Source organism: Orycteropus afer, unplaced genomic scaffold (genome assembly GCF_000298275.1).
Source record: "Orycteropus afer afer isolate SDZICR_OR568_19922 unplaced genomic scaffold, OryAfe1.0 scaffold00001, whole genome shotgun sequence".
In the NCBI taxonomy this organism is placed as follows: domain Eukaryota; kingdom Metazoa; phylum Chordata; class Mammalia; order Tubulidentata; family Orycteropodidae; genus Orycteropus; species Orycteropus afer.
In genome coordinates, this window is record NW_006921588.1 from 21,496,657 (window position 1) to 21,523,455 (window position 26,799).

At 35.7% G+C, this 26,799-nt stretch overlaps 1 protein-coding gene across 1 annotated transcript in view; it reads right to left on the minus strand.

The window, feature by feature from the left end:
* AGPS (alkylglycerone phosphate synthase) overlaps positions 1–26,799 on the minus strand; it is a 219,465-nt gene that overhangs the window by 101,444 nt on the left and 91,222 nt on the right. Inside the window, exons 9-11 of the mRNA XM_007938213.2 lie at positions 22,225–22,350; positions 16,931–17,039; positions 5,532–5,659 (exon numbers count right to left, since the gene is read on the minus strand). Of these exons, the coding sequence (XP_007936404.1) occupies positions 5,532–5,659; positions 16,931–17,039; positions 22,225–22,350 (363 nt within the window). The remainder of the gene's footprint in view (positions 1–5,531; positions 5,660–16,930; positions 17,040–22,224; positions 22,351–26,799) is intronic.

A 26,799-nucleotide genomic window follows, 5' to 3' on the forward strand; every position in this document is an offset into this window, starting at 1 on the left:
TTGAGAACAGGAACCAGACAAGGATGCCCTCTATTACCACTTCTATTTAACACTGTACTGGAAGTCCTAGCCAGGGCCATAAGGCAAGAAAGAGAAATCAAAGGCATCCAAATTGGTAAGGAAGAAGTCAAACTATCCCTATTTGCTGATGATATGATCCTACACCTAGAAAACCTAAGAGACTCAGTCAAAAATCTACTGAAACTAATTAAGAGATTTAGGATTGTGGCAGGATACAAGATCAACATCCAAAACTCAGCTAGATTCCTCTATACCAGCAAAGAGACTGCTGAAAAAGAAATAAGGAAATCAATACCATTTACAATAGCTACTAAGAAAATAAAATACTTAGGAATAAATCTTAACAGGGACACAAAAGACCTGTACAAAGGAAACTTTAAAAAAATTACTTCAAGAAACCATAAGAGATCTACGTAAATGGAAGAGCATCCCATGCTCATGGACAGGAAGGTTGAACATGGTGAAAATGTCAATTCTACCCAAAGCAATCTATACATTCAATGCAATCCCAATCCAGATCCTATCAACATTTTTTAAGGATATGGAAAAACCAGTCACTAACTTTATATGGAAAGGAAAGAGATCTTGGATAAGCAAAGCACTAATGAAAAAGAAAAAAGGTCTCACACTGCAGAATCTCAAAGCCTATTATATAGTCACAGCAGTCAAAACTGTCTCGTATTGGTACAATGACAGACACATAGACCAATGGAATGGAATAGAATAGAATTGAGAACCCAGAAATAGGTCAATCTGGTCAGCTGATATTTGACAAAGGGGTGAAATCCATTAAATGGGGAAGAGAATGTTTGTTTAATAAATGGTGCTGACAAAACTGGATAGCCATTTGTAGAAAAATGAAACAAGGTCTGTACCTCACACCATACATGAAACAAGGTCTGTACCTCACACCATACACAAAAACTAACTCCAGATGGTTCAAAAACTTAAATGTGAAACCTAAAACTATAAAGTTCCTCAAGGAAAAACTAGGGGCAAATTTAGGAGCCTTAATATATAGCATAAATAGACTGTCAAGCATACCCAAAATGCACAAACAGCATAAGAGAAACTAGATGAATGGGACCTTCTAAAAATTAAATTTTTATTCTTTCCAAAGACTTCTCCAAAAGAGTTAAAAGAGAACCTACAGATTGGGAAAAAATATTTGGCAATGACATTATCTGACAAGGGACTTATCTCTAAAATTTATAGAAAACTCCAGCACCTCAATAACAAAAAGACAAATAATCCAATTAAAAAATGGGGAGATGATATGAATAGATACTTCACTAAAGAGGATATTCAGGTGGCTAACAAACATATGAAGAAATGCTCATGATCATTAGCTGTTAGAGACACGCAAATCAAAACAACGAGATACCATCTTGCCCCAGTAATAGCAGCAAAGCTCAATAAGACAGAAAATAACAAATGCTGGTAAGGAGGTGGAGAGATTGAGACTCTCATACACTGCTGGTGGGACTGTAAAATGATATAACCACTGTGGAAAGCAGTATGGCTATTCTTTAAAAAGTTGGAATCAGAAATACCATTTGATCCAGCCATTCCATTACTAGGTATATATCCTAAAGAAGTGAGAGCCATGACAAGAACAGATATATGCAAACCCACGTTCATCGCAGCACTATTACCAATAGCCAAAAGATGGAAACAACCTAGGCGTTCATCAACTGAGGAATGGATAACCAAACTATGGTACATGCACACAATGGAATGCTATGCAACCCTAAAGAATAATGTAGAATCTGCAAAACACCACATAACATGGATGAACTTGGAGGACATTATGCTGAGTGAAAATAAGTCAATCACTTCTAGAAAGACAAATATTGTATTAGTCCGTTACTGTAAAAGTCAAGGAAAGGTTTATCTATGGAAGGAAATTTTCTTTGTTGGTTACCAGGGGTGGGAGGAGTGGCCCCTAACTGCCCTTCAGGTCTGGAATTGAACCCACACCTGTGGCTTCTGGCCAAACAAAGGACAGGCATATGAGGTGAACATTTACCTGAGGTAGGTACACTCCCTGGAGAGATCAATCATGGAAGAAAGAAGGGCTGTTTATGCACAGGGAGACAGCTCAGGAGGCAGGAGTGCATGGAGGGATGGACACAGGGAAGAGGTAATTGTGGGAAGGGGAGCCGTTGCATTGTGGTAAACTGTAGTCAATGTCATGAGACAAAGTATATGTGAACTTCTGTATGGAAAGTGAATTTGCTCTGTAAATTTTCACCCAAATCACAATTAAAAAAAAAAAAAAGAGCTTCATTGAGACTTAATGGAGGCGATAATGATAATAACCAAAAAGCAAACCAAACTCACTGCCGTCGAGTCGGATCTGAGTCATAGCAACCCCTCCTTGGGTTTCCGAGGTGGTATCATTACCCAACCTTCCTTCTGAGGAGTGGCTAGTGATGGTGAAAAATGATGATGATAATAAACACTTAGGTAGCAAACAATATTATTTCATTTTATAAATGAGGAAAATAAGCAGGGCAAGGAGGGTAAGTAACTTGCAAAAAGCCACATAAGTAGTAGACTTCAAATGTGAACCAAACTACTTAAAGTCCAAGTACATATAAGCAGTTAGGAGAAAAAGAAGCAAGTGAATCTGACTTTAAAGGTGATTTCTTAGGGTGACTGAGTGGATGTTAAAGCCAGCTATAATTCTACTGTGGCCTTTTACATTAAGTGCATAGTAATGTGACTGAGCCTATGAACAGCCAGTGACATTTTGTCCTCAAAGCACTCAATTTCTGGACTTCCAGATTGAATGGGAAGTGTTTATATTTGTCAAATTGTGTTCAAACTTAAAACCAAAGGTGACTCTAGCAAACTTCTTAGATACCTACAATCTTACCAAGATTTCTGTAATTCCCAGTATTATTATCTAAAGACAGACGCTGGTCAAATATTCAGTATCTGAGCTGAAATTGTCAGTATTATGTCTGACTTGCTGAAAATCTTTCATCTTAAATCTTCTTTATCCCACATTAAGTTTTTTTTTTCTTAATCCACCTACTAATTCATTCAACAATGCTTACTGAGATCTAACTACCTTAACAGTGATTCAGAAACAAGCTCTTGCACTAATGGGGGAGACAGATGTAGAAATAATAGAACAAGATAAGGTGTATCAGCTTTACAAAGTACAGTTTAAAGGCAAAGAAAGAAAAAGTAACAGAAAATTGAGGAAGCATTTGAGGATGTGACTTAAAGACCTGGTTTTTAAAATTTGTCAAGAGGAAATAATGAATTCAGTTCCTAAACGTGCAAGAGTTTCAAGATAATTACATGGACAGACCCAGTAGACCATTATAAATATAAGACAGAGCTCAGGAAAGGAGGATAGATTTTAAAATCACTAGCAAGATGGAAAATGAAGTATGGGGATAGAGGAGATAATCTTAGGGGGGGTATTAAACAATCAAGGTGAGACTTTATTTCATTCCACTTGAGATTTACATATATGTGAAATATACACTGTTTTCAAAGCAAATATCCATGAACTATGTTGTTGTTGTTGTTACGTGCCGTCAAGACCCGACTCACTGCGAACCCTCCTTGGATTTCCAAGGAGGTATCACTATGGAAGTAGATTGCCCAACCTTCCTTCCAAGGAGTGGCTGGTGGGTTTGAACTGCCAGCCTTCTGGTTAGCAATCAAGTGTCTTAGGCACTATGCTACCAGAGCTCCTTCCATGAACTATCGGAAATAAAAATCCCAATGCAAATAACCTATGAGCAAAGAGCAAGCTGCTATCTAGTACTCTTTTATCAAATATGCGCAGCATGAATAGAAATATGGCTAAAAATACAAAATATTTAATTGTACTTTAAAGAAGTGATTGTATGTTAACAATTACCTTTTAAAAAGTCGTAAGAACCCACACAATGAAAAAATATACATCAAAACGTTAACAGTGCACTTCAGCTTCTAGCCACGAGGGAGTAACAGGGTCATGATTAACCCTTCCTGATGTTAACAAGTGGAAAATGGATAAGATATATCACACAATTTTTTATCAGATATTTGATAACAAGCAGCACAGGAAGGCAACATAAAAAAAAATGTTTAGCGAAACAGTAAGCAAATTTCCTAGCAGACCTAGACAACAAGAAATGCTAAAATAAGTTCTTTGGAGGAAAAAATAAATGGTTACCAGATGTAAACCTGGATTCACAGAAGGAATAAAGAGCAATGGAAATGATAAACATGTGGGTACAAAAAATATTTTTTCTCATTTTAAATTTCTTCAAAATATTAATAGTGGCTGTTTGGGGATTGTAAGGAGCTCTGGTGGCATAGTGATTAAAGCATTCAGCTGCAATCTGCTTCTGTGAAGATTTACAGTCTTGGAAACCCTATGGGATAGTTCTACTCTGACCTATAGGGTCAGGTCACTATGAGTCAGAATTGGCGCAGTGGCAGAGGTTTGGATTTTTTGTCTTGTTTTGTTTAATGGATTACAGGAAGATGAAATTCTTTGCCACTTTCTTTTTCAGTACCTTACAAAAGTCCACAGTGAATATGGGCTACTACTGGCTTTGCCTTGCTCTGGATTATCAGGAAGATGTCCTACATGGGTCACATCAAAAAATCTCCTTTTCCCTGAAGATTCTAGTTGGGTTTGGCTGATGGCAAATATTAAAGAACTCTAGGAGATTGGAAAAATCAATGGACTGAAGCATTCCCTTCATTTCCCCATGCTGGAAAATGTTGAAATAAACATTTTTTCACAAAGCACTCTAGCAATGACCCAAATACCTAAAGAAATGTATAACTTTCCACACTGATACACAGAATGAAACAGAGGAAAAAAAATTACTTGACATCATCTAGTCTTTAAAGACACTTTGATAAAATATCCTTTAAGAGAAAAGAAAAATCGTTTTTAGCTTATACTAAACATATTATATACTATGCTATATTATTTAACTTAAGTTATACCTTAAATAATATTAAAAAAACAAAGCAGGGCTGAATGGCAGCACATTCTAAGAACTGACAATGGTCTGATTATCTATATTCAATTTTTAAATTTGGGAGCTACTGATATTCAGCCATTTCTTTTAATTCCAATAAATGTGTTAATTTCAGAAAAACGAAATACTATTTCAATTAATCATAAAATACTTTACTCCAAAATAACATACAAAACTGTAACATTCAATAAAAGGCAGAGTCATTTGAAGCCATCAAACCAAGTACACATCTTACCTTGGCTTAAAATTGTACTGAAAAAAAAAAAAAAAAAGAAAGAAAGAAACCAGTTGCTGTCACTAAGAAAACAGGTTTGACAGCAATTACTTGAAGAAACAGCAACTGCACTTAATGGGATGGTTTTACAATATTACATTTTCATATATAACTGGAGTAAAAAACACAACTATAGACAACTAAATATGAAGATTATTTGTGACACATCACAATCAATTATGCAGAATTTTAAAGTATAAATACATACATGTATTTTTTTTTTTTTTTACCTGTTTTGCAATTTCTCTTAAACAGGCTACTCCTTGTTCAAAATTAGGGAAAGCTACTGAGCCATACTTTTGGTATTCAGGGATTGGTCTGATTTTTATTGTAGCTTCTGTTATCACACCAAGAGTTCCTGAAAAAGAAGGGGGAATAATCCAATACATCACATGCTAATTTTCTAAATCATATTTGAATCTATTCTATTTGTGGAATCATGGTTACTTAAGTTCTTTGAGAAAAACAACAAATTTTATCATTTGCAAAAATAAGTTTTTTGGAATACATTATTCTCGGTTACAGAAAAATATATTAAAGGTAACTTTCCTTCAAGAAAATTTCTTTGAAATGGTTTAAAAAGTATTAAGTTTTATTAAATGGCAAAAAAAAAAAAAAGTAGGTTTTTGTATCTTGTATGTATTCAGCCAAAAGTATATTTTGATATTTATGCCTATTTATACCTTGAAAACAATTTAATGGGGTAAAAAGAACCTATCCTTCTATGAGAATGTAAGATTTTAGAAGAAATTAGAGTGAATGTCACCCTTTAATATAGCAGTGTCTCTTTTCCTAAAAATTCATACCAAAAAATAAATAAAGGACAATGGCAATACTGAGATCTCCTTGTAAGAAAGAGATGACAGATACTCCAGAAAGAAAACAGATATCATAAATATCCAGCACAAGAGGACCACCAATGAAACAAAAGTTTTTTTTTCTTTACTACATCGGGGACAGGGCAAATAATCAATGAGGAAAAAAAGATAAGTAAAATATAACCACATGAGCTAAATTATCTCTGCTAAAATATTCGAAGCAACATGGTTAAAAACTACTATATTCAAAAAGCACAGATTTTTCACATCAGTGGTTTCTAATATATACACCATAGGAATTATAATAATGTTACTAGTAAATGTTTCTGAGAACCAAAAAAAAAGTAAAAGGGAGAAGTCTTTGAAATCCCAGAATTACAACACTAAAAAATAAGTAAAAACTATCACAAAAACCAAAGCTCCCAATAAATAAATAATATACCTAAAACAACCTGCCAACATACATTAGATCACAATATACTTTCCACATATGAGTGATTTCCTACTGAGAACATCAAATCTCACCCTATTACAACTTACACAAATAATCACAAAAGCCTTGCAACCTAGGCCCAATTAATATTTTACACACATACATATACACATATACATTCATTCATTCTTGTAAATTCTAAAAGATAACAAGTGATTAGATTTTCTCTGATTTTAGCATCTTTATCGAGATGTAACTCACATACCATAAAATTCACCCACTTACAACGTAAAATTTAATAGTTTTCAAGATATTCATAGAGTTGTGCAACCACAATCTAAGTTTAGATCACTTTCATCACACCAAAAAAGAAATTCTGTACCTATTAAGGAGGAACTCCTCATTCTCCCCACACCACAACCCTAGGCAAACACCAATTCAATTTTCTGTCTTTATAAATTTACCTACTCTGTATTTTATATAAAGGAAATCTTATGTGTTGAGTTATCACTGGTTTCTTTCACTGAGCACGTTTTCAAGGTTCATCCATGTTGAAACATGTATCAGTACTGCATTCCTTAATTACTGCATAATACTCCATTGTGTGGTGTACATCATTTTGTTTATCCATTTATCAGTGATAGACATTTGGGTTGTTTCCACTTTCTGGCTACTATGAATAATGCTGCTATGAACATGCAATACAAGTTTTTGTGTGGAAATATATTTTCCTTTCTCTTGGGCATACACTTAAAGACTCCTTAATTTCAGAAAAATCTTTGATATAATCCTAGATAATACCCTTAAAAAAGAACCACTGCCATCAAGCCAATTCCAACTCACAGACAATACTCATAAGTGTTATAAAAAACAGAACAAACTAACTATTTTCAAACCTTTTTACTCATGATAAATACTGCTCTTTGTCCTTTTTCCTCATTCTCAAAATGAATAGGCTATGTAAATGGTTCAGAATCCCAAGCCCAATTGTCCTATTTGGACTAGAAAAAAATATATCTCTTTCCAAAGTCCAGGAAAAGGAAGAACCTGCTTTCACTGCGTGTTCATTCAAAAAAAAAAAAAAAAACTCTCTGCCGTCGAGTTGGATTCAACTCCTAGCAACACCTCCTTGGGTTTCTGAGGCAGTATCTCTACGGAAGTACATTACTCAATCTTCCTTCCAAGGAGTGGCTGGTGGGTTTGAACCACCAGCCTTCTGGTTAGCAGTCAAATGCCTTAGGCACTATGCCACCAGAGCTCCCTGCTTGTTTATAGCTATGTTATTTCCTAGAGTGTTTATAATGAAAATATTAGTCTTTCCCACGTATCTGTCATCATATTCAGATTAGAAAATTGAGCACTAAACTTATCACCTCCAACCAGAATTAATTTTATGTGACGTCTACAGGCTAACCAAACACATAAATATTTTCAAAGGGATTTCTTACATTATGTGTTAGTACATTTTAAAAAAAGAAGAAAAGATTTTTATTTAGTAGGGTAATATAAAGCATAACCAAAACCAAACCAAACTCACTGCCGTGGAGTCAGATCCAACTCATAGCGACCCCTCCTTGGGTTTCCTAGGCAGTATCACTACAGAAGTAGATCGTCCCATCTTTCTTCCGAGAAGTGGCTGGTGGGTTTGAACCGCCAGCCTCCCGGTTAGCAGTCAAATGCCTTAGGCAATATGCCACTAGAGCTCCTAATATAAAGCATAGCACTTTAAATATTTTTTTTTTAATAAGATGGGAGACAATGATTTAGGAAAAAATCAAGAATTCTTCTCGTAAAACAAGAATTTATAAAAATAATAAAACAAATGTGCCACTAGAAATTAAATTTCCTACTGTCTAGGCCCTTACTCAAAATACTATTAAAATTCATTTAACTATGGAATTCTTTCTAAAATAAAAGTTTTCAAACAACAAGAAAAAGAACTAAGTCAGGCTCTTTAATAAGACTTTTAAAGAAAGTATAAAAAGATTGTGTTAGTTTAGTCTGCACAAAAGAAAACTAACAAGGGAGAATATAAGTAGTATCAATTTTCTATCACTGAGAATGAAAGAAAAATGAACATTTTAAAGTATCACGAAATATTTTTTGGCAGAAGTAAGAAGTAACTAGTATAGGGACAGACTTTTGATAGGACAGTGTAAGGAACTCTACAGATCCACTCCCCAGCAAAAATGGTGAAAATTCTAAGAAAAACAACCATTAAAGTCTCTGGAAATAGTCCTAAAGATGTAAAGTAAATGGAGAAACATCTATTCAAGGGAATCTGCTAAAATTTGATAAAAACAGCAAAACCAAACCAAATTCACTGCCGTCAAGTCGATCCCAACTCATAGTGACCCCTCCTTGGGTTTCTGAGGTGGTATCTGTACGGAAGTAGACTGCTCACTCTTCCTTCCAAGGAGTGGCTGGTGGGTTTGAACTGCCAGCCTTCTGATCAGCAGTCAAATGCCTTAGGCACTACGCTACCAGAACTCCCAAGAGTCTGTTATTTGAGCCAAGAGGACTCTCTTCCCCTGCCTTTCTAGCTCAGTAAGAGGGAAATTCCACTCCAGATTAGCATACAGGCAAGAACCAGAGATCTCTCCCCCTGCTTCCCTAGATGCCAGCTATAGGGCTATCTTACTGGAAGGGCAAGACATCAGTATTTCTCATCTTGCCCCCAGCTATTTATTATGGAGACTAACTTCCTGGAGAGTGTAGAAAGGAGGTGGGGGGTTCCTTTCATGCACTCAGCTTCCACTGATAGGACAAAGGTTCAAGCTTGAGCACAGCACCACTGAGAATATTAGGGCCATGACTGCCCTGGAAGGAGTCCTGGTGGCACAGTGGTTAAGAGCTTGGCTGCTACCTGAAAGTTGGACGTTCAAACGTACCAGCTGCTTCATAGGAGAAAAATGTGGCAGTCCACTTCCATAAAGATTACACAGCCTTGGAAACCTTATGGAGTTCTACTTTGTCCTATAGGCAACTAAGAGTCAGAATTGACTTGACGGCAATGGGTTTGGGTTTGGTTTTGATCACCTTCTCAACAGGTCATAAGGAGCTGGTTCCATGTTAAGAGAGAAGACCTGAGGTTACTGTCCTCCTTACCTAACACTCAGGTCAAAAAGCAAGGCCACCACTCAGAGAGGAGCACTCTACTACCACAGTCATCATCCCAATCCCCAGAGCCACCACTCAGAGAATTTTCCTGTGGGGAGAATCAGGCCATAAAACAGCTCCTAATCTCTTTCCATACTAACTAAATTCATTTGCAACACAACATGGAGAAGTTTATGACTAAGGGCACTCTCAAAAATAGAAGACAATGTGGTAAAAGGCAATTGGGATTAGATTAGAAGATTCATTGCAGATATAGGCTAAATTGTAGGCTGGCTCATTTGCTGAAGAGAAGATGGGGAAAAAACAGTGGGGAGGAGCTTTCCTGGAGTCAAAACAAATCACAAACACAGACTTCAGGAACTCTCTCTTCTACTAGTAAACCAGTCTCCACCAGTGAAGTTCGCCTCATGAGGACCGGCCATGTGTGGCAGAGTAGCATGGTGCTCCACGGGGTTTTCAGTGGCTGGTTTTTCAGAAGCAGATCACCAGCCCTTTCTTCCTGGGTACCTCTGGGTGGGCACAAACCTCAAATTTTTGCTTTTTAAGAAGACTGGATTTGGTTATATTAGTATGTGGAACAATTTATACCCGAGTATTGTTAAAAACAATAAAGCAATCAGGCTGTAATTGTTGTTGTTGTTACGTGCCATCCAGTCGGACCCCACTCACAGCAACCCCTCCTTGGGTTTCCGAGGCAGTATCACGGAAGTAGATTGCCCCATCTTCCTTCCGAAGAGTGGCTGGTGGTTCAAAACCATCTGGTTAACAATCAAATGCCTTAGGCTGTAATTAGTAGCAATTAATTGCTGGGTATGATCAGGAAAAGATGGCCAAAGACACTTCTGCCAAAACCAGTGTCATCTCAAGGTGACTGGGCATATCTAAAACTGTACACCCCCCCCCAGGAACAACATCAAAGAGTTAACAGCAGGGACTGGGAGCAGGGGCCAGATTTCATCCACAGGGATGTTTAGAAGACAATACTAGAAAGCAAAAATTTCCCTATATATCCTTGTGTAACTTTTGAATTTTATACATGTTTGTATTTCAAACACATGTATGTTATTACTTATTCAATAGCTAATTTTAAAAGGTATACCTTTATATTAGTAAGCTTTTCTAAAAATTCTAATTCTACATCAAAATCTAAGGACCTACTGAGAAGCGAACATGCCTTAAATTTTTGTATACCTGCATGATCTCATATATACAATGTAAGCATTCAAAAAGTGGTATAACCCACCATAACACTATCAAACAAAACCAAAAAAAGGCACTGCCAGCAAGTCAATTCCAACTCATAGTGACCCTACAGGACAAAGCAGAACTGTCCTATGGAGTTTCCATGACTGTAATCTTTACAAAAACAGACTGCCACATCTTTTTCCTATGGACTGGCTAATGAGTTCAAACTGCAGATCTTTCAGTTAACAGCCAAGTGCTTAACCACTGTGACACCAGGGCTCCTCTCATAACAATATAAATGAGATTTTTAAAAGAAAAAAATCAATAGTATAAAATGAGTCATTGCATTATTGCAAGGTAAATGAAAAGACCAAGGTGAATCTGTGCAATGAGCCAAGTCAGAGTTTTGGAGGTCCTACTGTAAAAGCAAAATCCATCTAGGTCCCAAAAAGCAGTTTTGACAGAAGGTAGCGTCCATTCAGGCTTACATTCAAATTAAATCATTCACAAAATCACTTCATCACAAGGCCCCTTTCTATGGAGTTTTATTATATTTATTAATTCTTTTGCTCTGAGAAGATGATATTGGCTGACTGATATAAAACTACTCAGATTACTTATAACTTGATTATAAGCACTATACATGTTTTGGCACTTTATATAGTTGTTTATAAATAAATATATGGCAAGGAAATAAAAAGATGCTTATATATCATTCTCTTTTCTTCCTGGTTTAAGAAAATCATTGGAATAAGTTTAAGATTTTCTGTTTTATAATTTTCAAATATAATGTTTGTTCTCAAAGAAACTTGAGGACTGCCATAAAATGTAAACATTTGCTTAAAGCAAAGAAAATGTTACATAATCTAAATATTTTCAAGTGACTTAAGGATTGAGAAGAATGGCAGTCACCTGATTCTGAATTCCTTTCCCTGACTTTTCCTACCTCCCCAAAGAAAACATAAAAATCAACAAGGAGAACAATAAAACCACATAGAAAATATACTTCCAGTATTAACAGAAGCAAAAAACAGTGCAACCTCCAAATTACCTGTAAGCAGAGATGAAAAGAAAAAATTCTAACAGCCTTTCCAGCTGCTGAAAATTTCTACGGTAGGAAATGAGTAAGAGGAAGCCTGAAACACTCCATTCAAAAAAAAAAAGAGGGTAGCAGAGGACTTGGTGGGAGCACAGACAAAATCACACCCAAAAAGTGAAGGTACAACAATAAATTCCAAAATACTACATGGGACTTAGTACTTCATAGCTCTAACTATGAGAAGGGGCTTGAAAACGCATAGAACCAGAAACGGCAGCCTTGGAGTAGCAGTGCTTCAGGTGATTATCACATATATACAAGTGGTACTCTCTGAAGACAAAGTAGTGAAGGGAAAGAATGAAATAGAAAAATTAAAGATCCTATAGAAACAGGGCTTCACCTTAGTTCAACTTGGTTCAATCACAGCCAACGAAATGACACTGGAACAGACCTGAATTTTTTTAAATGTGGGTGAACTGGAACACTAACCATAACAGGAAAAAATAGCTTCTATAAGCCCTGCTAGAAACTTAATCTCCCTCTCGGACAATAAGCACAGTGTGAATGTTATACAGCAATGGAATCTCTTGACTGAGTTGAAAACAGTTGTGCCTGGCTCAAAGATGATGGACAACTGTACTGCTATGAATGTGTGTGGCTTGCCACAGTCTTGGCAATAATCTATTGTCACACATTAGGCTCCTGGTAGGATTCTATGCCTTTTCTGAGTCTCCTATTCCAAGGCTTCTTCTCATTTTTCCCATTCTGGTTAGTGATCTGGATCACCCACATTTTTAAAATTTTGAGTCTGTTCTGGTTTTGCTTTGTTGGTTATGAGTAACTAGATGGAAGCCCTGTATAGAAATGAAAGATAACAAGACATGCCATCCTTCTCCCTGGCAAAACAACACCATTTATTTAAAAAAAAATAAAAAGTAGTACAGAAGAGGGTAGAAGTAACAGAAAAGGGCATTCTCAAACTGGGAACGCTTTCCAAGTAATAAATAGGAGATTGGTTTGATTTTTTAGAATAAAGAAGACTAAATCTATTTAAAGGAGCTCTGGTAGCATAGTGCCTAAGGCACTTGACTGCTAACCAGAAGGCTGGCGGTTCAAACCCACCAGCCACTCCTCGGAAGGAAGGTTGGGCAATCCTACTTCCGTAGTGATACTGCCTCGGAAACCCAAGGAGGGGTCGCTATGAGTCGGGGCCGACTCGACGGCAAATAACAACAACAACAAATCTATTTTAAAAAAAAGGGGGGGGGGACAATTGCAAGGTATGCAAAGGAAAACAGCTTCAAATGAAAACTTAATAAAGGCTTTGAAGGAAAATAACCAAGAGAATAAAAATGAAATAAAGAAAAAAGAAAAAAAGGATCAGTTAAAAGGTGGTTGATGTGAAAGATAGGCAAAGGAAGTCAAACCTAAGTGTAACTGGAAACAAAAATTAAAACAATGGAAAAAAAAACTAAATATTAACACTGGAATCCAAGAAAAGTTTCCGAAAATAAAAGACCTGAATTATACATAGGGTTCACCAGGCGCTACAGCAAAATGAGTACTCTAAGACACGGCATAGTAAAACATATTTTGATAAAGGAAAAAAATTATCAGGGCCTCCAGGAAAACACAGCCAACAACCAACAAAAGCAAGAAAATCAGACTAGCATCAGATTTCTTTAGGACAATGTACAAAGCTAAGGCAACAGTAGAGCAGCATTTTGAAGAAGCATAAAGAAAGAAAGAATGATCCCAGAATATTGCATCTGTCTGTGCTTCAAGGTTACAGGAAAAAACCAGAGTATTCCAGAACTCAGGAGACATTCAAATGTGTCTTTCCAGAGCAATCTATGAAAGGGTAAGTAGATGAAATACAACTGATAAAAGTTCAGACTGATGATGAGCATTTCAATATATTTACTTGTACAGCAAAGACTAAAGCCCTTGAGTCAGAGGTTGAAAAAGAAAAATGTACTTTTAACTGTTTTTCACATAAACAAATCATTATATTATTAGTAAATGCCATATATTAGAAAAAGAACATAAAGTATTTCAAATGCTTTGAATAGTTATTATACTTTTCATTATATTGATCATACTAAAGCATCTGAAATGGAAGAAGTGCTTTTTGAAAACATCAGTATGGAAAATTTATAATGTAAAACAGACAAAAGTATTAAACTTCACATGGTCAGTTATACGTGGAACTTGGTGAGACGTAGGAAAAATAGGTTTTACGATGTTAATACTTTCAAAGTTGTCAGCAAATGATTTAATTATATGAAAATAATTTTTTCAAAATCTTGGTGAAAAAAGTTTATATTTCATATTTAACAGCAGTAGGTTATTAGCTAAACCCATTAAAACCAAACCCATTGCTATTGAGTTGATTCCCACCCATATCGACTCTGAAAGACAGAACAGAACTGCCCCATAGGGTTCCAAGGCTGAAATCTTTATGGAAGCAGATTGCCACATCTTTCACCCCAGGAGTGGCCAGTGTGTTCGAACCATCAACCTCTTGGTTAGCAGGCATATGCTTAATCACTGCGCCACCAGGGTTATTATTTACGTTGTACAAAATAGCCGATAAAAATACATTACATAAAAGAAAATCATTTCACATAAATGTACTTTCTCAATCATTCTGTCTCCTAGTCTATATTAAAATGACTATATAAACACACTTAAAGAATGGGGATTAGGAACCACAAATACACTTGTAAAAACCATTGATATCAAAATAATAAACAGCCACAACGATAGTAACATAATTAACTTTTGCTGAGTACTTATTATTTTGTTGTTGTTGGGTACTTATTATATGATTATAAACCACTTAGAATAATCTTATTTAATCTTCATAATCATGCTGTAGAGACAGATACTCTTATTTCCATTTTATAGCTGAGGACTTTGGGCATACTGACTTACTAACTTACACAAAGTGACAGAAATTTAAGTGGTGGAAGCAAGATTGGAATTCAGATCTCACAGACTTCATGATTCTTAGTTAGCATGCTATTTTTACATGCATATTTATAATAAAATTTCATTTACCTAGAGTAATTTGGTCTAGTATATAAGCATATTTCCTGTAACTTTTGATTTATTTTAAACTATTATAAGTATGCTTTCCTTAAATTTATATAATCATTTACTATTGAGAGAGGCAGTCCAGTCTTTTAGCTCAAAGTTCAAACTATTTTAAAAGCCATGAAAAGCCCCAACTGTCTCTACCACCTTATAACCCTTAGGAAGCCCTGCTGTCTATGCCCACTCAACAATCAAACCTTATGTTCCAGTTAGACTGAAAAACTGGCAGTTTCCTGAGGCACACATGGTTCTTCCCATTTCAAAGCACGCATACATCAGGCAATTCCCTCCTCACCTTTCCTCATCTCTACTGGAATTATTTTCTACTCATCAACCTTCAAGGCTACACTATTGGCATGGCATCTCCGGGAAACCTTTTTAAGCGCCCACCAAACTGCTTCTGTTCACATTTCGTCTGCATTTATTTCTGTCACAGAATCTATCCTATTGTATTATAATGGTCCATTACTATCAGCATAGTACCTAGCAGCCAGAATTCTGTACAATGCTAATTATGGGAGAAAATATATTTTTTATGAAGTTACTTGAAAAGGTAACTTATATTTATAGAGTTGACTCCAACTTCATTACACATCAATGTTGTTGTTAGGTGTCCCCACGTCTGTCCCATCTCCCAGCGACCCTGTGGACAACAGAACAAAACCCTGCCCAATGCTGTGCCAGCCTCACAATCCTTGCTACGCTTGAGCCCACTGTTGCAGCCACTGTGTCAATCCATCTAGTTTACATCAATAGTATCAGTTTTAGCACCTACTTGCTATTCAATTTAACGTTTGATAATAAAGAGTTATACTGTTAGTTAACTTTGAGATGATGCTTTAGTATAAGAAGTTCCAGAAAATACATATTAAAGAACTAAGTTATTCTAAACATATTATATTTCTTATTTAAAATATAGCTCTGATTTTCGTATGAGTATGCTGATCAGAAAAGGATTAAGAGTAAGGTGACGAAGTATCTTGACAAAGGTTTGTCATTGAATGTTGTGGAAAAAAATCTAAGCCATACCACTGGTCACTGGCCCAATAGTTAATCTTTAGCATGTTACTACGAGACAAGTCTTTTTTCCCCCTTCTTTGATGTCACTACCAAAAGTAAAATGTATACTCTAACATTTTAGTTCATTGTGATTGCTCTTTTATCCATGAATACAGTTAAAAATTTCCTAAATCTAGCTCTCTTTTCAGCTTGTACTACTTTTGGGAGTTAATAATGAATTTCTCTGCTAGTTTAGAAACAGTTTCAAGTTTTAATTTACCTGTTTCTTTAAGCATAAGGGGTATCTCTCTCTACCATTGTAAACATTAAAAAATAAGTCCATCTTCACCTCACCCATATAATTCACATTGCCTACATAACAGTTAATTTGGAAAATAGAAGAAAGAACATCTTTTTCTGATCTAGACAGATGAGTAAATATAAATTTAAAAGAACACATAAAATGTAAATTTTTTAAAAAAATTAAATGTTTTAGATGAGATGAAAAATTTTATTCTGCCAAGCATTAAGTAACAAAGCAGACTACTTAAGAAGTGAAAAATTAAAAGAACAAAAGTTGAAATATATACAAATCAACAGAAATTTAAATTCTACTTTTCCTTTAAAAATCAAATAGTAAATAACAGGATACAAATAGACAAAAAAATGGATTAAAATCTCTAAAAGGAAAATCAAATAAAAACAAAAAGACCGAGCTGTCTATAGAAATATGAGGGCGTTTAGTAAGATGTTCTCATAATAAAAACTTTACGAAGTACCAAGTTAAAATAATAAACTTTCTAAAAAAAGTCATCATTCCTTAAATATGTAAAACATGTCTTTCTCCCAAAGATCTGGTATCATAATATCACAGACTTTCACAAAATTAAGTTACTAACCTATATTTTTTCATAATAAATTTTCAGTTATATTTACCTTCAGATCCCATGATGAAGTGATGGATATCAGGGCCTGTTGACATACGAGGTCCTTGACAGCTTTTTTCTATTATACCTCTAGGTGTTACCATTTTTATATGAACCACCTGTTTAATACAATACATGATGTAAATTCTAGACATCTGTCAATAAATTATGTGTAGGTGTGTACATGTACACATATATATATTTATGTAAAACAGTACTTTTAAAATATTGGATTAAGTGATAAATTGTGATGCCCTTCAAAATTCTAATATCCTTTAGTAATTCATTGATTAAAGGTAAATTTGTATACAGCTTCAAAAGAAGGGGGAAAATCAATCTAAAATTGTATACCACTTGTTTTAAATTGGCTTAGGTATATTCATCATCTTCAGAACTGTAAAACACTCTCTTTAAATCAAATTTAACCGAGGGTTATCCAGATGGCAATGAATTAAAGGACCCAAGAAATAGGCAATGATCATATCATAATAGATTCATTCTTCTATTTATCTAACAATGTTCACGAAGTGCTGCTATTCATGTCAGGAGCCTGCGTAGCAGAAGCAGTTTGCAATTGGCTGCTAACCTAAAGGCTGGTGGTTTGAACCCATCCACCAGCTCTATAGAAGAAAGGTCTAGTGTAAAGATTACAGCCAAGAAAACCCTATGGAACAGTTCTACTTTGTAACACAGTGAGTTGGGGACCCAAATCAATGGCAGCTAAAAACAACAGCAGCATTAACTCATCTCAGGCACTGCTCTAGACACTTAGAATTCTAAGAAAACAATTGTTCTCGCTTTATCCCCACCTTAAACCTATCTACTCTACCCACTTAGCAGAAAAGAGTGAAAAGAATGACATACTCGATAAGATCAGGTCAAAATCAGGATGAAGAGGGGGATGCACTTGATCACTTAAAGAGGAAAAGAAAGATCTGTGTGAGCTATGTCTCACATAAGTGGGATAAATAATATATGGGGGGTATGTCATTCAAAAATAGTTTCTGAGATCTAAGTTAGTATAAGTGCAATATATTTTCAGAATGTCTTTGTTTTTTGACAGATAAACAACTATTCACTACTGAAAGAAATAAGAAAACATCAATAATCAATTCACAAAATAAATAAAAATTATTAATGAGCACATTTTAAAAGTTTATATTCACTAGTAATTAAAGAAGGTGCTCTGGTGGTGTAGTGGTTGAGACATTTGGCTGCTAACCAAAAGGTCAGTGGTTCAAACCCACCAGCTGCTCCCCAGAATAAAGATGAGGCAGTTGGCTTCCATAAAGATTTACAACCTTGGAAACCCAATGGGGGTTGCTATAAATTGGAAATGACTTGATGGCAGTGAGTGTGGGTTTTTCTTTGTTGGAGTAAAGCAGCAGCTCTGGTAGTATAGTGGTTATGGCATTTGGCTGCTAACCAAAAGGTCAGCAGTTTGAACCCACCAGTCACTCTACAGAAGATCGATTGGGCAGTCTGCTTCCATAAAGGTTGATAGCCTTGGAAACGGGGGTGGCTATCAGTCAGAATCAACTCAATGGCAGTGAGTTGAGTTACTTAGTAATTAAAGAAATACAAATTACAAGCTAAAAAAAAAATAAAATCCAGTGAGAAAAGATTCACATACTCCCAGTGGGGATGCTAATTGGTACAAAATTTCTACAGAGCAATCTGGTTGTTAACGGCTTAAAAGTGTATGAACTTTTTGATCCATGAATTCAAACTCTAGGAACTTACCCAAAGAAAATGATTAAAGATATATGCCAAAGAAATTAGTACAGAGGATTTTTCCCTTTGTTTTCAGCAAATTTGAAATGAGAAAGAATTCAAATGTTCATCAATAGGGAATTATGTTAATAATGTCAAAACAAAAATTATATTAAGCCAATAAGAGAAACTGAAGTTTACTTAATATATGATTTGCAAATCAGAGTAACATTTTGAATAGAGTAACATTTTGACTAGGAAGTCAAAAATGTTCCAAAGATTAATGAACTTTCAAAGATTCTTAAACCCCATGTTATGATGGAAATGCAGTCAGAACAGTGTTTATGTAACAATTTACCCTAAAATATAGCTGGCTTCCAGTCTAATCTTAGAGTTTCTACACAGATATAATTTTTCAAAAGACATCAATGTCTAAGGTAAAACAGTCTTTATTAAGTTACTTACTAGGCTACTGGCCAACTTAAAGGTGACTTTAGGGAACCAGTTTTCTCAAAGCTCAAGGATGAAAAGAAGATCTCAGGGCAAAGCCTGGGTGGGTCACCTCAGCTGCCCGGACCCCAGGAATCTGGATTCCACGGAAATTAAACTGATTCTACATAATTCTAGATAATGATGTAGTCTTTCAAAATAATGATGCAAACCTGTGTTCATTACATGTTAATATGTTGATAACTATTTAAAGGGCCGATTAAACACAAAATGATTCTCTTTTTTGTTTGTTTTTGTATTAAAAGTTAGATATATACATGTCTATGTGTATGCCTTCAGAAGGGTCTACAAAGAGGAATATGAACATGTTAAAACGTTAGAAGTGATTATATGTAATATATACAATATATGTGCATTTTTGTATTTCCGTGATGAGTACATATTTTTAAAATAAGAAAAGTTTATTTTTAACTGCTTAATTGTAATACGATTACTTATAGTTACAAATTAAGCAGCAGCATTTTCTTCAGAAAAATTTTACAAATTAAAAGCTCACTATATTTTATTTCCTTTTGTTCAAGTTCAGAATTTTTATTTTATAATTATAGAGTTTTTTTTCTTGTAACAGTGGGAAGTTTAGCAATGCTCCTTTCATCGTACCGATGGATTGCTGGTGATGGTGCTGAGCTTCAGCTCTGTAACACTAGCACAAGAAAGTTTAATCAGAAATGCTGAGGTAATCCTTTAGTGAAGAGACATTAAATCAAGATACATTTGAGTTCAACTGTAATTAGCATTCCTTAAAATGACTTTGAAAACAAGTGTGGACAAAAATTTAAGTTCATTCTATTGTGTGCAGAACACTATTAAAACTTCTCAATGTTCAGATTATTATGTTAAAAGATTTGAAATTAAACAACTATCTTCAGCTTTTTTCCAAACCAATTAAATAAGGTGTTAGCATCAGTATCTATGTACTTTAAACATGCACTAATATTGACTAGGGAAATACATTAACACATTCGAAAATATTAAATTGAGTTTCATGGGTTCCATTTTATGGAATTAATGTAATTAATGTAAATTAAGACAGTTTCAGAGGAAGCTATCTATTGCGAAAGATATTTTAAGTAAAAAGAAATTCAAGTTTAAAGATAAAATATGCTAAGTAATTATTAACTCAAAAAAGTACAAGAGCATGTATGTTTATAATTTATAGTTCTTAAATCTCTTCCAAAAAATGATTAAAATACAACCCCTCCTTGGGTTTCTGAGGCTGTATCACTATAGAAGAAGTAGATTGTCCAACATTCCTTCCAAGGAGTGACTGGTGGGTTTGAACCGCCAGCCTCCTGGTTAGCAGTCAAATGCCTTAGGCTCTACACTACCAGAGCTCCCATGATATGTCTTAGCAGTACTAAATGAAGCAGTCTGTCAAATATTTGCCTAACTCTGATAAAGATCTCAATAATCAACAGCAAAAGAATTCAATTTTCTCCTGAAACTGAATTTACTCTTTTAATTCCAAAAAGAAAAATGTGATTTTTTTTCAAAGTCCTCTTTTAAAAAGCAAACAAATAAGATAATGTAAACATTTTTAAACTGTTCATGAAACAGACACTTAAAAGTCTCAAATGATCAGGTGTTAACTATAAAGAACCAACATATTTCATTAAAGATTTTATATTCCTACCAAACAAGATAATGATGAAATGTTGAAACTTTAGATTTGAAAAGCAATGCTCAGCAGTTCCAGGTATAATGTTAGGAACATCACTTTAATAGTTCCAAAAATTTTAACTCTTTTAAACTGGTATCAAAATATCAAGGTAAGAGTTTTCACTTTATTATGTCTTATTAATAATTCTATGCAGCAAATATCATTATTCTATTTTACAAAGGAGACCCTGGGTGATGTAAACAGTTGATGTGCTTAGCCATTACTCAAAAGGTTGGAGGTTCAAGTCTACCCAGATGTACTTTGGAAAAAAGGCCTGGCATTCTGAAAAATCAGCCATTGAAAAGCCAATGCAGCACAGTTTAACTCTGACACACAGGGTCACTCTAAGTCAAAAATGACTTGAAGGCAACTTTTTTGTTTTATTTTGTTTTAGAGAAGAAGGTAAGAAGTTTAGAAAGGTAAACCAATTTGTACAAAGTCACAAGGCTAATCATAAGAAAAGCTACAAATGGCACAAATAATACCTACCTGCTAACCAGGCTGCCCATATTTACACTATTATCACACTAACTAGGAGCTCTGGTAGCATAGTGGCTAAGGCACTTGACTGCCAACCAGAAGGCTGGCGGTTCAAACCCACCAGCCACTCCTCGGAAGGAAGGTTGGGCAATCCTACTTCTGTAGTGATACTGTCTCGGAAACCCAAGGAGGGGTCGCTATGAGTCAGGACCGACTCAAGGGCACATACCAACAACAACAACAACTCCCAGAGAACTAGTACTAGATCACTTAAAACCAAATGATATGCACATGAAGCATTAAGTGCCATACTGCTACTCAGCAAAACATTTTCAATCAGGCTCTTCAATTCTACACAGAAAAATTTTTTTTCAGAAAAATAAATGTTAAATCTTTAGGCAACAGAGTAATGATGATGAAATCACCTAAATAAATGGACTATTATCTTGGTAGAGTTGAAGACTGAGTATCTAAGAGGCTTGTGAAAAATTATTTATATATAAATCAAATACTGTGAAACAACTACAAAGTTAACATACTAAATCAACTAGAGTTGTTGTTAGGTGGTATTGAATCGATTTTCAGAGACCCAAGACATCCTTAAACAAGGACAACAGTTGCTTCTTTTAATTGCTTCTACTATACATATTTATACATACTTAGAGAGTTGTGGTGGTGCAGTGGTTAAGCTCTGGCTGCTAGAAGCCCTAAGGGACAGTTCCCTACTCTGTCCTTTAGGGTCGCTGTAAGTCAGAATCGATTCGAAGGCAATGGGTTTGGTTTTGCGTTTTGGTTTGTGCACATTTAACATTATTATAATCAAAAGAAGTATACTCTTTTGGAGCTTCACCAGGCAATTCATAATTTTTAAAAGCATTTAATCACTTTATAGTATTCTCTATATATTAATCAATTATTATATAATATTAGAAAAAATTTACCAGGTCCTCAATATTGCCATAGATATTCTTCTTCATGCCTGATGCCCGAGTAGATACCCATCCTCCCACAGTGCTGAATTCCAGGGAATCTGGTTCATGACCTGTACAATAACCACTTTCTTTAAGCTGAAAAACAAAAATGTAATATTTCACTAGTGAAAATGGTCCTACTTCACACGGCACTCAACACATTAACCCTTCCCAGTTTAAAATTTCCATATGTTACTGGTATTTGGATTCATTAAAACCTGTATAGAAAAAGGACTTTTATCATACTTGTGCAAAAAAAATTATTTTTTAAGCTTTAGCCTAGTGGAAAGACCTTTATAAAACAAAAAATATGGGTCAAAGTGCAGTTGTATAGTTTCTATAGTTTTTATAGGTTCACTAGACAATCTCACTCCTTATACTTTTTTTTTTTTTTTGTAAAGCCAACCACCCCCTCTCCACTTTTTTCTCCATAAAAAGACAATTTAAATACTTAGGGAGATCAGATTATGCTTAAGTAACTGCCAACTTCACCTAAACACTTTCAATAAATAAAGCACTTAATCTCTTGTTCTCCCTACCCTAATATAATATGCAGCAGGTCTGCAGAAAAATCTGAGCAAATTGCCTGTACTTAATTCTCTCAAGGAGTCATGTGTTTTAATGTACAGCCATCTGGCTAGGTTTCCTGCATGTAATACCGTCATTTGTTAGTGATGTGGATCATGCATTCCTGTACATTAAACGGTCACTTGTTTCTCATTTTTCTATATTAGCTTGGCTTGGCCATCTGCACAGCACCTGAGGTTGAATGCATGCCCTTTACTGAAACACCACCAAAGCCATTCCACTGAAATCATTTTAGAGACTCAGCCATCTTGAGTCAAATGTACAGACACCACCATCTGCATATCCACTCTCCACTGCAACCAAGCCCATCAATCTGTGTTGACCACTTTGATAGTCATCCAGTTAAGCAACTGCTTCTATTTTTCAAATAAGCCAAGCAGAGATGTAGAATTTGCCAACTATGTTCGTATCCATTTATTTAAGTGTGGTATGAAAGTTATAATTCAAAATTAAGAGCCCATTAGGTTTAACATAATTTATTAGGTTTCACATACCAGCAAGGTAAATTATATAACTTTTCTAATTTTGCTGCTGGAAAAATCAAGATTTAAAGAGCTACCAATTGCTACATACCTAACAAAAATTTTTTCAGTAAATATTCAATATTAATTTATCAGAGACTAATAACCACCCACAATGTGTAAATACCACAATACTTGACTCAATAGGTTAAAATGAACATTATCAGACTGTTATTTTGTATCTTCCTTAACTCCATCCCCAAACGATTTATATTCGTATTATTTACTCTAAAAAGAATATTTTAGTCATTTTTTCTGAAATACTTAGGAAGAAAAGAAAAGACATTTATGGACTCCCTAAGATGTGCTAGGCAGTAGTAAGCAGGAAGTTTTCATACATTCTCATCACAAAACAAACCTTCACATTTTCTACACAGAAGCATATCATTAAATATACTTTTAAAGTATTTCTATCAGTACATTCAATATTAGATTATACTGCTAATTTGCTTCTTATTTCTGGTAGGCTACTTCATTACCTTCTCTAATTTCATGTAGCTACTACGTGTCAAGAATTATGTAAAACATTGAAAAAAAAAAACCACGGGAAAAAAAATACAACCCTCCTCAAACTCAGGGAGTTCTGTCTAGCACACCAATTTAAATATACTTTGTTAATATAAAAAAGACCAGTCTGATAGATACTAATGAAACCCCTGAGACCTATGGTCCCTAGTCACCCTTCAGGACTAGAACTGAACTCACTCCCATAGGTTAATTTTTAGCCAAACAGATAGGCCTATGAGCTGAACAATTACACAAAGGAGATACACTCCTTAGAATAATCAACACTGGGTGGTGATGTAGTGCCTGTTGTTGTTTTTGTTATGTGCCATCGAGTCGGACCCGACTCATAGCAACCCCTCCTTGGGTTGCCGAGGCAGTTATCTCTACAGAAGTAGATTGCCCAACCTTCCTTCCGAGGAGTGGCTGGTGGTTTGAACTGCCAGCCTTCTGGTGAGCAGTCAAGTATCTTAGGCACTATGCTACCAGAGCTCCAAGTGTAGTGCCTAAGGCATTTGATTGCTAACCAGAAGGCTGGTGGTTCAAACCCACCAGCCACTCCTTGGAAGGAAAACCAGGTAATCTACTTCCACAGTGATACTGCCTTGGAAACCCAAAGGGGGGTGTCGTATGAGTCTAATCGACTTGACGGCAGTGAGTCTGGTTTGGTTTGGGGAAGTCAGAAGGGCAGCATTTATGCAGGCAGCAAGCTCAGAAGGTAGGAACGCACAGGAAGAAGGTCACAGGGAAAAGGTAACCACAGGGAGAAAGTGGGAAAAGAGCAGTTACATTGTGGGCACTGCAGTCAATGTCAGAAAACAAAATGTGTACAAACTGTTGAATGGAAAAAGGAAAATGAATTTGCTCTATAAACTTTCACCCAAATCACAATAAAGAATAAAAAAAGAAAGAAAGAACGTAGGTTTAAGAGTTATCATTTACCTTACGTAGAAAATTTCCATACTATGGTATGCTACTCTAGTGATAAACAATTCTTGGCACAATAAGTACTTAACAAATGGTACCTATGACCATGAATATTCAGAGACTTTAAAACGTTTGTGTCTCTGTAAATACTGTAAGTTGCTAAGAAAAGTATGCTGAAGAAAGCAAGCCATATAGATTTACTCATTCACTTAGCTAAATATTCTTTCTAAATAAAATAAAATAGTCTCTCTGGTCCATGCTACACTATATAAAAATAACAACTATGTTAAACAATCACTTAGTAAGTGCCATCAAGCTCTGTAGGAATGGGAACGTTATCTTATTCACTTCTTATCGCCCTTCAATAGTGAAACAACAAATATTTAATGCCTATGTAATAATGTTTATATTAACAATAACCCAACCCACTACCATCAAGTCAATTCTGACTCATAGCAACCCTGTAAGACAGAGTAGAACTGCCCAATAGAGTTTCCAAGGCTATAAATCATTACGGAAACTGACTGCCTCATCTTTCTCCCACGGATCAGCTGATGGGTTCAAACAACCTATCCTTTAGTTAGCAGCCAAATATTTTAACCACTGCACCCCCAAACCAAACCAAACTCACTGCCATCAAGTCGGATCCGACTCATAGCAACCCCCTCCTTGGGTTTCCGAGGCAGTATCACTACGGAAGTAGATTGCCCAACTTTTCTTCTGAGGAGTGGCTGGTGGGTTTGAACCTCCACCCTTCTGGTTAGCAGTCACCAGAGCTCCTTTATATTAGTAATAAACATAACAAAATTATACAGAATAGTTAGAAGAAAAATACACTGGAAAAAATTAAAAGTAGAGCAGGAATATCCATCTACAGCCAAGATGGAATAATAGGGACAAGATTTACCTCCCACCTGGAAAAAAATATATATGTGTGTGTATGTGTGTACACATGTGTATAAGAGTGTGAGTATATAAAAATCTAAGAAATGTAAGTGTTCAAACACTGGACATGAGGTAATAAGGACAGTGATACCTAAGAGAAAGCCAGCAAAGGAGGCAAGCACTACAAATGTCCCTGCTGAGCACCTGAGAGCATCTAGGCTACGGCACAAGGAGAGAATGGAGGCAGAACTCGGCAAACACTGTGTTGAGGAGAGGGATTTAAGAGTCAAGGAAAACAAAGGCAACCAGGGATCACAGGAAAAAGTACCAAAGAGAACAGAGCAGCACAAAGACTAAAACCTACAGGGTCCTCCTCAAGTATTCAAGTGAAAACCACGTGCAAGTGAGGAAACTACGCAAAGCTGGAGAATAAAATTAGCCAAAAGGATTAGAGAACAATGCAAGCACTCACAAAAGGCATGCAATGATAACTGTTCCCAAAAGCCAAACTGGGAAAATTATTGATGGTAGATGAAACTCTTTAACACTGCCTCAATGACTATGCTAAACTTTATTCCACGTCTTTGCATCTTACTGTATGTAGAATAATCAAGAAGGTCACGTCTCAGTAATGAGAAAAAGCTTTGAGCTCAGCCACCAAATCATAAAAGCAAGACCTAAAAGGATTACGTTGCTTCCAAATAACTATATCCTAGAAAAACCATCTCAAGAATATTTATGTTGTTGTTGTCGTAGGTGCCATCAAGTCGTTTCCGACCCATAGCGACCCCGTGTACAGCAGAACAAAACACTGCCCAATCCCGCGCCAGCCCCACAATCTCTGATATACTTGAGCCCATCAACGCAGCCACCATGTCAATCCATCTCGTTGAAGGTCTTCCCCTCTATCATCGACCCTCCACCCTACCAAGCATGACATCCTTCTCCAAGGTATGGTCCCTTCTGACAACATGACCAAAATAGGTGAGACGGAGTCTGGCCATTCTCACTTCCAAGGAGCATTTGGGTGCACTTCCTCCAGGACAGATCTGTTAGTTCTTTTAGCAGTCCATGGTACTTTCAGCATTCTTCGCCAGCACCACAACTCAAAAGCATCAAT